At 40.2% G+C, this 14,976-nt stretch overlaps 1 protein-coding gene across 2 annotated transcripts in view; it reads right to left on the bottom strand.

Annotated features, from left to right (window-relative positions):
- Positions 1-14,976, bottom strand: part of IGF2BP3 (insulin like growth factor 2 mRNA binding protein 3) — a 113,243-nt gene that overhangs the window by 81,913 nt on the left and 16,354 nt on the right. For both annotated transcript variants that reach the window (XM_039548974.1, XM_039548975.1), the window contains one exon: positions 6,181-6,229. In XM_039548974.1, coding sequence (XP_039404908.1) covers positions 6,181-6,229 — 49 coding nt within the window. The remainder of the gene's footprint in view (positions 1-6,180; positions 6,230-14,976) is intronic.

The raw sequence follows: 14,976 nt of genomic DNA, 5'->3' as shown, positions 1-14,976 counted from the left end.
TAAGAGTGATTACCAGCCACTGTCAAACTAAAAGGCTCCACTTCACAGGGTTTGCAGGGACTATACCATCTAGTGTCGTATCAGGTTTCTGTTCGCTAAATTTGAAGATGGCGCAAAGCTGAAATGGAGTGAGAATATACCTGGGGACAAGAGCTCAAAGTGATCTTAAACTACAGAAACTACTCTGGAGAAGCCTCATGGGACATTCCCAGGTAAGAGACTTCAGAACAATCAATAGCCTAGAAATAAGAGTCTTGAGAAGAGATTGAAAGAACTTAAACTCCCTCCTTAACCTTCCCAAAGCATCATAGGTCTTCAAATATGTAAAAGACTGCTGCAGAGAGCAGAATAACATGCTCTCCTTTCATCTGCTGAGTAGGACAAGTAGTAATTGGCAAGAAATACAGCTTAGTGCCTGATGTAGCACTCTGTTTTCTGTTTCCTTCTCAAAGATCCCTACCAGAGATTCCCACACCTTTCAGGCAGCAGCGGATTTGTTCATGCTTAGCGTTCTGCTAGCATTTTTATAGCTAAACATTATTTTTATAGCACTACATTAAGTTAGGATTCTTGGAGAAAGATGGAGGTGAATGACCATATTTCAATATATTTTATACATCTTTACTGTTGATTCACCTTACTTCTAGAATTCTTTCCATTGTAGTTACAGCTCATTCCTGCATCTCCTCTTTACATCCTGGCTTTATGAGAAGTATCTGCTTTGTATAATCCTAACTTATTTTTAATTGCTGTAGTTTCATTGGTTTTCTTTTCCTGAAACCCACAAGAATCCCACCTGTCCTCTTCATATCCTTGGTATTCTGAAATAGTCTGCATCTTAAGCAGGTACCACTCATCAAGATTAGTTTTTACACTGCATCTCTGAAGAACAATGATCCACCCCACAGAATTTAGCTGCTTCATTCCAAGCAGCAATACAAGCTACAACAGATCCTCAGGGCAGTTATGTGCATTGTAAGATTTAGAAACATTTGCTCAGTAAGAATCAGTCTCTATTCTTTCAATGAAACAGAAAGTTGTCTTACAAAATACGCAGATAGGTGGAGATGGCTCAAACCTTTCTTGTATTGTCAGAAATCTCGATGCAGAACCTGCACTCACTTTGCTGCTCTAGAAATCCTTTTCCATTATTGCTTCTGCTTGGGAAATCTGAAACATTGGAGGTCTCAACATAACTATGAGGCTTCATTTTTCATCTCCATGAAAAAAGTGAGGAAAAGCAAATCCTGTTTAGTAACATTTTTTTGCCTTCAGAAGAGCTAAATCAGACCTTCCTTCCCACACATTTCTGTCCCCGAAAGCAACCTGCAAGTCTCACAGCAAAGCTAGGAATACACATTCACAGCATTTTTCTTGCTTTCTTTGCTCACTCAACAGGTTCACACTTCACAGGCTCAGCTTTAGTCTACCTTTTTTGTTACCAAGTTCATCAACACTATCTGTTTATCTGCTCCATCCAAACCGATAAGGAAATAAGCCCACAGAAGATAAGTGGGAACTCTTCAACAGCTACCTTCCTGCTGAGCCAGCAAGTGCCATTTCTGGCACCATCTGTGTCCTGAAAGTCTGTTCTCTAGTGTTTTATTCACTAAACATGGAAAAAATATTTGGAAAGAAAATCTCTTGAAGCATCTTCTACATAGTAGATGCTACTTTTAAAATGTTTTAAAAGAAAGAGAAATAAAAGGGGTTGGCATTGCACAGTTCCTTCTCAGAACTGTACTCAAATCCCCATTGTGTTACATCAGAAAAACTCTAGGTACTTCTGGTTTTTTCAATTTTAAATCACCTTACCTAGATCTCTTTCCAGAGGACGTATAATTTTGTCTTGCAAATACACCTCCAGTGCTGAATACACACTGGCTAAGTGGGAGAGTACCTGCCATTACAAATTAGGAGTCAAATCAGTATGTTACAGACTGCAGTTCAGGAAAGAGTAATAAGAGATCTATTTACTTTTCTGCAGCAACCACAGAGTCGGGGTACTTGTTTTCAAAGAGTAAGAGATGAGACTGGTATATGTGGAGAAAGGGAAGCAGGGATGTTCCAAATTCTTCACTAGTCATGATTCTTAGCATCAGTCTGGGCTTTGTACTTCAAGAGTAAGTATAGGAAAGGGGAAGAATACTACCACTACATACTACACTACTACTACCCACATACTCAAAGTGATGCACTAACCATTGGAGAGTTTGCTTCACAAAACATACTTCTCAACGAGATAAAATGACTTATTTAAAAAATAAAATCTGATCATGCACGACTTCTCCAAATTACTAAATGGATACAATAACCTCTATAGGCAAATTATATGTAAGCAGCACGAAGGGAAGATTATGCATGCAGAAGTCATGATGCTTCTATGGAACAGGTCACTGAACCAGAACCCTCAGAGACAGTCTGGTGAGGGAACAGGCAAGGTGCAAGTGAACCCATGGATGAGTAGAAAGCATGATCCTGGCTAATCCTCTACCAGTCCAGACTCCAACTGCAGTCTGAGGCACCTTCTACATTTTCTTAGTTCAGACAGAGATGCTGTCTTCCCTCCACACCTCCAGTTTCTCCTAGCTGGGCAAGGAGCACAAGAGTACACAACCCACACATACAGAAACCTGCAGAACCTTGCCAAAAATCTTGTGAAGTTCAAATTAATTACCAGACAAGTTTTGTACAAACTTAACCTTGAATGCCTTGGAATAAATTAGAATTTTATCTTTTACAGCTGCACTTTTCAAGTGAGCTCTTCAGGATAGCAACCTTGCGGTTTTGTTTCAAAGTAGTAACTCAGCAGATTATAGCAGTTCATTATCTGCCTTTTTCTCCACCACTTAGCTCTGAATATGGTCTAAAAGGGTTATCTTACCTTTTTTGCTTATATCATGATGGTCTGATAAGTGCACAGTGAGGTCTTACATTACACAGAGGAAACAACTACAAGCCCAATTGCTATGTCTGGTTTTAAGTCAGTATTTTAATCAGTAATGTCAACCTCCATGAAGGAGAACACTAGTTGGAATATTTTTGTCAAAAGGGGCAGCCAGAAAAGCAAATAACTTATCTGAATTTCTATACTTGGTTCCTGAAAAGTCTTGCTAATAAATGCTTGTTACTCTGTGGACATTTATACCCCCTGTTTCCCAACCTATACGGAATAGCTGTGGGCCAAGCGTCCTACCACAAATTTTCAGGACACCCTGTTACTTCCAAGGGGAAGTCAAAACTTCCTTATCACTAAAGTTCAGTGTTTTCTCTCTTCTGCTAAATGCACTAAATAGATATGCATGTCTGTTAGACAGGTAAGAGGGTAGACCAGTGGAACAGTTCCTAGGTTTTGACCAGAAATGGATTTATTCCAGCATTCCATGAATCTCAAAAGCCAGCTTTTACCCACATGGACAACAAAGGGCCTATATCAAGAGTGGGGCCCCTTCCTCAGGTGACAGATCTCAAAAAATTCTCAGTTCAAATTAAGCTTCAATATTCCCTGAAAATTTTTCTGGTTTTGGAAACCAGGAGGTAGAATTTCTCTGTGGTGCTCAGGAATGAGAGCTACTTCCAAACTCTGTTGCAGATCAGCTACATTTAAGAACGTTATGGATGCCTTCCTTATTATGAGAGGGCCTGGTGGGTGTTTTGTTATAAGCCAAGGGCCATCTCTGTGCACATAGATGCTCACTGGCTCCCAGTCCCACGTGGCCCAAGGCATACAGGTGCCACGTGTGACACCCCAGCAACAAGAGCAGCTGTGAAGCACTGAACTAGAGGCATGCACACTGACTTCTAGGGGCACACCTACAGGCTTTATAATGAGCTTGTTTTTATAAAGAAAAAAAAGGAAAACAAGACAGTTACTACAGCTTTTGCAAAGAATTGCACTGTAACCTTCCTAATAGTGGCTATACCAGGGAAAAACAATTCACAAGAACATTTCTGCTGTTCTTTTCACATATCCTATGTCACAGTAAAAGGAAAGGTGTTGAAGAGCACAAAGTGTGGTTTGTGTTTCAATATGGAACATACAGGAGGGCTACTACAATAACTAACCTAGAGACTTCTTTCATCAGTTTTTTTTGTCTGGTTTTAAGGATTTCACACCTATTAGAAGTCAGTCTTGATTCAAGCAATTAACAAAAGGGCGATGAGGCAAGCAAATTGGCTCAGAGGGACTATAAGACACAATCTAAGTAAAATCACTCCAGCTGCTTCACATGCACCCTCACATACCATCCACTCAAAAAATATTGTGCTAGAACATTGCTTCAATATAAATACTTCTCTGTATGTACACATTTCTACTCTCCCCACTAAGAAAGACTTGTTTTAAGAGGGAATCATCAAAAACTTTCTTACAGAGTTCAAAGGAAGTTTTTTCAAGGATTTTAACACCAAAAAAAGATATCGGAACACAAGGTAAACTGACATGAGGATTCCCTAATGAATTTAATCACCAGCACTGATTAAGGATATACAAAGCTTACCTGCTGAAGTGCAGAGGTGCCAGACCACCAGCACTTACAAAGAAAAACTTTAGGAAGTTAATGGACAAACTGTACTTGGCAGGCAACCCTGATGTTGCAAGAAAATTTTAAAAGGTACTGTAGAAATTTTGGGGGTCTATAAATTCTGCGCTCAAAGGGTCAGGTCTGTTACAGTAACTTGAGGACATCTAGGCAATGGAGAGATGATGCTAAGAGGGACAATTTTAACTCTTCCTTGGGAACTTTACGAAGACAGTGTTCTTAAAAAGATGGACAGCGAAAACATCTGTCTAAGACCAGATGTCACCACAGAAACTGCAACAATAGAGAAGAGGGATCATTTAAAAGTCAGAAAGCAGATGGGAGACAGGGTAGATACCTGTAACATACAAGCCATATTAACTACATGTGTAAGGAGTCATGAGCAAGTAGAAGCATTTTTAAGTACTCTGCTCAACAGTACCTTCTGTTAAACATCTGTGTATTCACATCTGAGTTGTATGCCTCTGCTCTGATACTTACTATTCCTACAAAAAAATCCTCAGAGTAATTTTGTACCAAAAAATAAGTTAATCTTCAAATTAGTCAGCCTCAACCATTTCTATTACTACTGTTCCCAGAAGCCTGACATAAAAAAGCAGTTATGAAATTGAAATAAAAGGTATCAAGTGGGTGCTGTTCAGCTGAGGGGTATGCAAGGCTTGGAAAGTGCAGAGGAAAAGTTCACATGGACAGCAGACACCAGAAAGGCAGGCTGGAGCAATGAGAGGTGGTGTGTGCTGGTACCTTACAGGGACCCAGTGGTTGACAGCCTTGATTCAACACACCAATGCCTCCATTTTCCTTCAAAGCTAGGAGGCAATCAGGCAGAGCAAACAAAGAAGCAGCTGCAGATGGAAAGTCAGATGACAGCAACAGACCAAACCTGCTGGAGAACAATGCTACTGGAGCTTTATCCCCAAACCCTCCACCCTCTAACTTCCCTAAGGCAAGAGGATGACTTACCACTAATAAAACATGAAAAAACATTTTATACACATATAAGGTAGAAAAACAGTAAAGAAAACAGATCTATCTGTTCTCACAGTAGTCCACCTACTGCAAAAATTAGAACACTACTTGTGGAGTGTAAACAGCAATTATGTATTATACTGGTGAGAGCCAATAACCAGAATACTGTGAATGACCAATTTGCCATAATGTCACCAATACAGAGGAGCAAGGAAAAACAGACAAACAAAAGCCCTCAAAAAACCCCACGCCCACACCACCCAAAGAAAGGACCAGAACTAAATTTCTGCTTCTGTAAAGGTTTTTGACCAAGTATTTAAATATGAACTTTTATCAAGTTTACTGAACTCATACACCAAACACCAGCAAGGGCCAAAATGGATGAGCTTTCAGTCAAAGAGAGTGACTGCATCAGGAAGTTAGCATTCACCAAAGAATCCATTTCAACATTTTTTATGGTTAACTTGGAGAACAGAAACGAAGGCAGTTATCTGAATTGCTTAGAAGGCTCTATTGTTCCCTCTTCCAAAGGATTTTTCCCTAGAACAGAATGGGTGGTGTGTGCAAAGCAAGTGAAAGGTGGGGGAAGGGGAAAAGTCCTGTGGATAAAGAGAGAAACAGAAACATAGTTTTTAAGCAAAGATATAATTTTTTTTAAGTAACTTCCTACCTCCCACTGCAAGTGAGGCGGGATATTCCTGATCTGAAGCTTCCGACTCCTGCAGATAAATTAAAGAAAATAGTTTTTAAAAAAACCCAAAGAAAACATTATTGCAAGATAGACTATACATAGCAGTGTCATACATTTAAGCATCTGTCATACTAAAAGGGGCAAAACCAAATACAGAATTCAAAAAAACCAACAGAACGCCGAGGGGGAAATGTCAGGTCAAAATCATTTCAAGTCCAAAGAACTGTTGCAGAAATACTTGTTACACGTTTGACAGCTGTTACATTTCATGAAGCCTCCACTTTTCTTGAAGAGTATTTCTATTTTAGCTTTAAGGCCTTCAGTATCTAATTCTCTGTTATAAATGGGTGTGACAATCCCATGTATTTGTGCTGGGCTCTCCTTCACACACTTTAAGAGTTTGTTGTTATTTTGTTTTTTTAAATTCACCAAGATGATACTTCAGGATGTTACATTACTTCAAGGTAAGGAATATAAATTTGAATCAATACATTTGTTCTAATATTAAGCTTTTCATTAATCTAATGATGGACTATTTCCTAATATTTACATGACTAAAATTCTTCATCCCTGATTGGGAGGAGAGGGTAAGAATCAGTAAATTTACTGTATTTTCACCCCAAATTTACATCAGTTTTTACTTATCTAGTAAACAAAACATTCACTTTGAAGTGCTACTGCAAAGCCTGGCAGTGTGCTGGCTGCCTTCACAGCCAAGTCTTTTGTCTCCTCCCTTCCCCCAAAGTGAGAGAACAAATAAATGCCAGAGATGCCACAAAACCCTTGGGATTTACAAGAATGTGTAGATTAACACAGTTTCGGCTAGGCTCAGGTATGTTGAGCTAGTAGGGTCAGCCTGGCCATCCCGGGAAGCTTTGGGGAAGGGAGAGAGGACAAGAGAGCAGTCGAGGCTTAGAACATCTCAACTGCATTTTGGTACACCAAAGCAGCTAAAATAAGTGTCTTGTGTTCAAACATTTAGATCTGCCTCACATTTTAATTGCTCAATAATGACCTCTCAGAAAAAAGTGCTTCACATTTTAAGGACTTTTTATAACAGTTAAATTTATACAAGCCAGTGAAGTCTTGAAGCAAAACAAGTTTTAGAGATGTTCCTGTCTAGCAATAAAATCAAAAGCTTTCCTTTTCGCCCCCAAATCCTTTTAAAATACACTCCTTTCCCTAACACCACCACCTACCCAGGCCTGCAGTGTTTTACATCTTGAAATGCTCTTCTCAACAGGCTTTGTTCAAGGCACAAGCAGAGGTTACAGCACAAAGCCGCCTTGCCCTAACTGCTCCTCATGTGGAGGTGTCACCCCCAACACTACAGTGACCGTGAGATCAAGCAACAAACGTGCTTTGGCCAGAAAATAGAAACAGGTCTTAGTTTTGTAGCATTTCTCAGCTGTTTTCACTCCCTCTCAAGCAAGTAGGAGCAGATTTCGGCATTTGATCATATAAATAGGCGAGGAAGGGAGAACGAAAACCCAAACCACACACAACCCAGTCAAGGTTTCATTTTCAATAAAGCAAGGAAAGTCAGGAGCTGCTTCACTGTAATAGGGAGGGCAGAAAATTTCCTTGAAGTCTGCAAAGTTTTCCTTAGCCTGGCATCTCAGCTAGCAATACTGCTACAAAACAGTCGCCCTAAAATAGTGATATACTGCTCCGAAACATCAAAATAATCTCACACAGCAACCTGAAACTTGAAAGTTGGGTCCTGAAGTAGAACATAAAAGGGGATGCTCATTCAGTATTAAAAATACCGGGAAATTTTAATACAGAAAAACCCCAAACCACAGAATTGGCAGCCAATACACTATTCAGTGTGCTTCAAACTGTGTTGTGCCATTACTCTCCCACACTTGTAGATTCAAATTAAAATTCATGAGTTTCACGGCAAGGATCTGAGCCCAACAACCCTGCCACCATACCAACAGCAGGTCTCACTCCAGCTCCATGCCCAAGTTTGGCCACCAATGCTCACACTGAGCAGGGTATATCCACTGATGGGAAGGGGGGGAGTGGGGGAAGTCCTTTCCAGAAACACTTATACAAGTTTCACAAAACTACCACCTCACATTTCATTTCAGAAGGAATACCTACATATCGTCTCTACTGCTCAACACCTGAAAGATGGACCAAAACAAAGCAATCTGTGCTTTTTGTCATCTAATGCTGAGGACTAGCACAAGCTTTGGCATTGGGTTTTTTCTTCCCACACGACTTCAAGGGACTGAAAATTTTGATACAATTTTAAATTTCAGCCTGCCAACATTTGTAGCACAGAAATAACTTGAACATCCTGAAAAGGAGAAGGAAGGGAGACTAGCAAGGAAGAAATGCCACCTTAAAATTATTAGCTCATTATTAGCCACATTCACAAACAGCAAAAGAAAATGGCAAGCTGAGTACAAAACTGGTTGTGCACCTCAATTTATGGCAATAGTGAGACACCTATTGTACAAAACTCAAAGGTCACTTCAAAAATACAAGCATAGCTATAAACACATCATTTAATTTGGAAGTATTTGTACCTTCATCAGTTTCTTAGCTGCAAATAATTTTAACTTGCCACCTAGTGCACAAGTTTGAAATCTGGTGTTTACTGATGCATGTGAAAATTTAACCTATTTTTTTGCATTATTTCTGTATCACAATTAGCAATAGGGAAAAAATATAATTGAATAAAGCTTTGCATGGCTAAGAGAGGAATCACACAGAACCAGCATAAAAGGTCATGGACACATTTGAGATTTTTCCGTTTCATTTACTATTAGCCCCTGTCTAAGAAGTCCTAATAGCTTCCTTAAGAATGCCTAAAAGTACACAAAGCTTGTACCCTCTTTCCCCCTCTTCCCTTCTCTACACACAAGAGGGCTAACCAGAAACGACCTAGCTGTTTTTGTATTCGCAGGACCAGAACGAGCAGCGAGCAGACAGAGAACGACCGTCTCCCACGTGCTGCGAGAACTTGCGGATGCAGCTCCCGGCTTGGAGATCGCTCCTCCCGTTCTCCTCCCGCACTTCGGCAGCCCCATACAGCTCCTCGCTGCAGGGCAGCACCAGTGATTTTGCAGGCACTCTCTCTGCTGCCTGCACGTGAGTCCATAGAAAATCAGCTCTCGAATTCCTCGAGAGAAATCCCAAACCAAACGCAAGAGGATAGCAAAGAGTAAGGGACAAAGCTGGGTCCTGACTGAATCTACCGGAGCAGCAACAGCTTCCACGAGGATGGGTTCTGAGCTCAGCAAGCACTCTTTTGCACAGGGTCAAAACTCCACACAATAGATGGGGAAAGGAAAAAGTATGGAGCATCTTCCTGGAAATACACTCCCATCTCAGGCACCGTTAGCTCTTTCAGGATGCTTTCCATTTTCCTCATGACCCTGTTTTCTTTGGCAAAATATGGCATATGCAAAGATCCTATAGCTATAGATACAAATATCCCAGGCAGCAGAATGCTACAGAGGCTTTGTTATGTTCTGCTTTGAAATAATCTCCAGTTTTGTTACTTTATGACTACTTGCAGTCACATCAACTGGGTAAAACAAGAAATAGTCCTTTCTCATCCCATGAAGGTCTTTTACTACAGTAGTTTCATTTAACATATAGCTCACCTAGTCTTAAATCCTTAGTAAAACCCTGCCAGCCAGCATCTCTCATCAATGTCACTCACGTAAGCCTTGTGTATGCACTTTTTCCAGTTTAAGCAGATTTCTTACTTCATTTTTCCCATGCTAAATAGGCATTGCAAATAGATGTCAACTGAAAAAAAATCTGGGCAAATAAGGTTTGTGCTCTGTATCATACTAAGGTTTTGGAAAGCTACTTATGTTCACAGCATGTGAACAGGTACTCCCACACTCATTTCTCTTTTTCAAAGATGCCCAATAAAAAGTGTTTCGGGTAAGAAAAGAGACTTCTCTGGTTTCTCTGCAAGGTTAGTCCATAAGCAATTGTTTGGCAATAATATACTTTTCTTAAGAGGAATTGCACACATTCCGATTCTTATTTTCAGGTACTATCCAGGTAACAGAATTCAGCTACTTTAAGCCACTGCTGATGACCATATGCCAACATATTTATTCTGAGGATGTTAAGACCTGGAGCCTTGTATTTGGGGGACGTGAATATCTCTGCAACACTGAAAGCAAGTAAAACAAGCAGCCATCATTGTGCAAGGCAAGCAGCACACTTGTGCTACATGTGTGTGCAGAGACAGAAAGGGCAAAGTACCATAAAGATGGCTAATTTACTAAAAGCCATCTTAGTGATCTCTGAAGCGGTAATTTCTCCTATGTCAATACAGAGAACAAACATGCACAGGGACACCCAATGCTCCCAACCCACAAGAAACCCACACACATGTGAAACAATACTAAATGTGTCTAAGGAAAAAGATGGGAGAAAGAAAATGTTGAAATTGTGGCTTTTCTTCTTAATTTCTTTTACATATATACCCTTTCCTAATCTCTCTGCCCTCAATATACACCAGGTTTTTTTCCTTCAATATATAGAGTTCCCCTTAAGTTAAAAGGGTCTCAAAAATGTCTGGTTTTGCATCCCTGTATAAAATCTCACAGTACACTTTCACTAACACAATCTCACTATATGCTCTATACATACAATGTTTAGCAAAGGCAAATCACATCAGACCCACACCTCCCCTTAAGGGAAAATAATTTTAAATAAGAGTAGACAATTATAAAACAAACAATAAAGTATCGTGCTTTTCCTTACAGTCCCATTTTTTTTTTGTATGTCACAGATGTGTCAAAATTTTACTATTTCAAAGGGAAACAAACACAAGTATCGAAGTGACTGCACTTCCACACAGTTGTACCTACACTCTTACCAGACCCTTCTGACCATCCTCCCTCCCCCCCAGAGACATGCTGCCTCCTACTCCTTAATTCCCACTTCTCAACAATAACACCACTTCATAGTCTCTTATTTCAGCAGCCATATGAGCTACACACAACATTAATGCCTTAAACCCACAGAGTACAAACTTACTCCTTTTAAACAAGAGCCTATGGAAAAAGAGTTAAACACGTTTGAAAAGAGATCAAGTGAACATCGACAATGTTAGTCCATTCAACTGTTTGAACTCAATACCTATGGGATAGAAAGCAAATGGTCTACCTTTTCCACTCTTAGGAACATGCAAAGAGCAAATGCTTATTCATTTCATTCGTTCTAGGTCTGTACTGCCATGCTGGTTACCTGGAAGAAGTCTTGGCACCTCACATCACAGGTGCAGAGTGTGCCAATACCCACCAGCACCGAGTGCTGGTACCCCCCAGCGCTGCCTCCCAGCTCGTGGCCCCCAGGCTCTGACAGCTACACATGATGCCACTGCAAACCCACTCACCAAAACAACCGTTTTTCTCCCCAAGCTCCAAAGAATGGCATGAAGACAAAAATTGTCAGTTCTGAGGCTTACTTCACTGACAACCCAAACTGAACATAGACAGCTGGAGATGAAATGTTAAAAAAACACCACACAGCAAAAAGCCTTCTATGGAGTGTGGGTAACGCCATACGGTAAGAAATGAGTTCTGTATAAAAAGTCCTGACAGGAACAGCCATAGAAACAAAGTTAGCAACTCTTATGGCCAAGTGGAAAACTCCTGGTAATCGACTGAATTATAGGGGAAGGGAAAGAGGGGTCTTATTGTTTACTGTGCAGCTAGCAAAATAAAAACAGGCAAGAAAAAACCCACACAAAAGCTACCCCCACACAGAGTTCATTAGTTTCTCCCCCTCGGGTTGCTTCAAGTAGCTGATGCTTGGGCACAACAGAGTGAATCAGTGTTTTTAATGCTCTTCTAGAGGGAAGAAAGGAAAAAAGAAGCCAAGTTTACAGGATAAAATAAATAATCCTTAACTCTCAATTCAGATCAGTGTGGCTGGGAGGAAAAGCACTAGTTTCTAGTTACAGGGCAAGGGAGGGGGAGTTCTCATTATTTTCTTTGCAGTAAATGTAGGTAATGACGCAGACTGAGCCACTGGAGTGGCTTGTCCTGCAAGAGGTGCTGCAGTCTCTGCCTGCCCCCCTCTTCACACTGAAATATCATGGGTTTAAGCAACCTTTTCACTCAAAGTTGTTCATATTTGATTCCTGAAAGTATCTAACAAACAGCAGTAAGTCCATTCTAAGGCATCTTTTTATAGAAAATTTTAGATGCATATATATTCGTGCAATTATATCTCTCAATATGCTTTTCCCTAACAAGTACTTCTGATAAATACAAAACCAAAGGGTCACACTTCCTGCCTAAAATGAAGGCATTCTGAATTTCTTTCTAAAACAAACTCAGGTTCAGTTAACTGACAAACAGAGGTGTTTATATCACTTATATTAAAAGATATTTAATTTCTAGCATATATTACAAGGCACACTGATGACACAGTTACTATATTTTATCCAATCAGGCCTTTAGCTTGTGAAACAGACAGTTCATCTTGAACTTACCTAGCAGAAGAAAGGAGAAGGGTTTCAAATACTGACTTGTTAAGAAACATCACCACTTTTTATTTCTACACACTGATCTGGTCAGCACAATACTTGAAGAGGAAATGTTATTGCTCCAATTTCAGACCCAATTCAGCAATTCAAGCAGACAAAGCTTGGCTAAGCCACAGGCAAAGTGCAGCAATACTTCTCTTTGTGTTGACTCATTTAATCCCAGACCCAGATTTAAAAGCAGTCTGTACTACCACTCAGAATAAGGATTTTCCATAAAATTTAGGCAAAAAAAAATTTTCTCAAAGCTTATGCAAGACATAATAGTTGGCTCCTAACTACACTTTTCCCCTTTCATCTTGCACATACAACCCACCAAAGCAGCCGCTTTGGAGAGGTGCATTATCTCAGCATTCAGAATGAAAATATGACTCTTGGATTACCTCACAACTCCCTCTGTGCTGATGATCAAATTTCCTACCACTGCCTGCACACCATGGGATTTGTTTACTACCTCTCCCCAGGACGAGCAGTCAGAAAGCCGAGCCAGCACAGCCACGCAGCTCCACACCCCAAAGCCACCAGCCCAACCAGTGGGCACCGGGCTGTGCTCTCCTTGCAGGAGTAACCTGAACACTCTGAAAGGATCTGCACCTTTGTGAATGGACTGATAGCTCAAGAAGCACAGCCAGAAATTGATGTTGGCACATCCAAGTCACATCATGCGAAATAGGCAAATCAAGCAGTGTAAGCCCAGCTTACACTGGTAGTTCTCATGTTTATGTGGATAACCTGGATAGTAGGCTCTCACCCGTTACCATTTGCGTCAGGATTTTAGCCCAACAATTCCTCACATCACTAATTAGACTAAAAGCTTATATTCATTATTTTTAAATTCCCTTGAGTGGAACATAAAGGCATTTAAAAAAAAAATTCTGAAGATTCTGCCATTACTATATTAATGCTGAATTTCTCATTTAAAAAAACCATTCGTTTTTCAGGTGTTGTTAATGAGAGAAGGCTGTTAAGATTTTTTTTTTAAATAAAGAATTAAACACTGCTTTAAATCTAATGGGAAGTTTTAGCATCCTTTAGAATAATGGGCCCACCTTTGTGGCTTGTGACACTTATGGTTGGGTTGATTTTGAGATTGGTTCCTCCCCCTCCATTTGGGGTAGGGTGGGGGTGTATATGTGTTTTTCCTAAATGCCACATTTTATCTACCCCTCTTCCTCTGAGCAGAGGTCTCTATTCCTTAAACAACTGTGCTATGCAGCTGATTTTGTTGACCAAACTTTTTCAAGCTACAGTCACTTGCCATTTATTCTCTCACCACACCACTAACTTGCAACTAACTGGGATGTGGATAAAAGTGAAAATACCCCTGAGGTGCATGAAAGACTGTAAATAAACACTTTTAAAAGCAAAAATACTTCTAAGCATACAAAAAAAATTTGTTTACTTTACTTAGTATCCTTAATGGGACACAGTACTCAGCTTTTATCTTTCTTCTCCCCACCCTTCATTTTCTTCAGCCACCAAAATAGCCAAAGGCTTCTTCTCTCCCATCACCTGTTTTCCTAGTGCCCACAGGGCCTGCTACTTGAAGCAGTCACTATTTTCCATTACAAACTAGCTATGAAAATCTACATCAGCTGTAAGAAGAAGCCACAGACTGAAACTTTCATAGGGTGGCCCTGCAGTATGTGGCCATGTTAGGGGCTGGGGAGCAGTAGATTATTAAAAAAAAAAAAAAATTTCTTTTCTCCTTTTTTCCCCCCTAATTTCCAATGAATTCAGCTCCCTTTAAAGAGTCCAAGGAGCAAAAACGAATGGTGAAGGATACTTCAGAGTCACTTCTGAAGCAAAAAAAGTGCAATAATTAAAAAGCCAACAAGATACTTCGTTCTAAGCAGCTGCTGTATACAGCCTCACAGTGTTTTTATTTTGCATGTCTTCCCTACTACCGTCTCTTACTCGGAAGGAGTTTGCCAACCAGTCAGAAACCCAATGGAAATAAGTGACATAGATATCATGTACTATGTAAAATTTTGGCAACTTTTTTTTGGTATGGGAGGTATGGCACCAGATTAGATCTCATCTAACAATAACTCAGTGATTCACCCTTCTCAGACTGAAATATCTAAATAAAATTAGCAGCACTCATAGACGAATTCGGTAGCCACCATGCTGCTGAGACCAACTGCTCAACCACGAGCCCGTGTGTGCAGAGAACATCGGAAATGCTTTCCAGATTCCTTACACCACAGTGATAGACAGGGACTCCAACCTATTTTGGT

This window comes from Corvus cornix, chromosome 2 (genome assembly GCF_000738735.6).
Source record: "Corvus cornix cornix isolate S_Up_H32 chromosome 2, ASM73873v5, whole genome shotgun sequence".
Taxonomy (NCBI): Eukaryota; Metazoa; Chordata; class Aves; order Passeriformes; family Corvidae; genus Corvus; species Corvus cornix.
The sequence above is the reverse complement of the archived record's forward strand: the minus strand, read 5'-3'. Positions and strand labels throughout refer to the sequence as shown.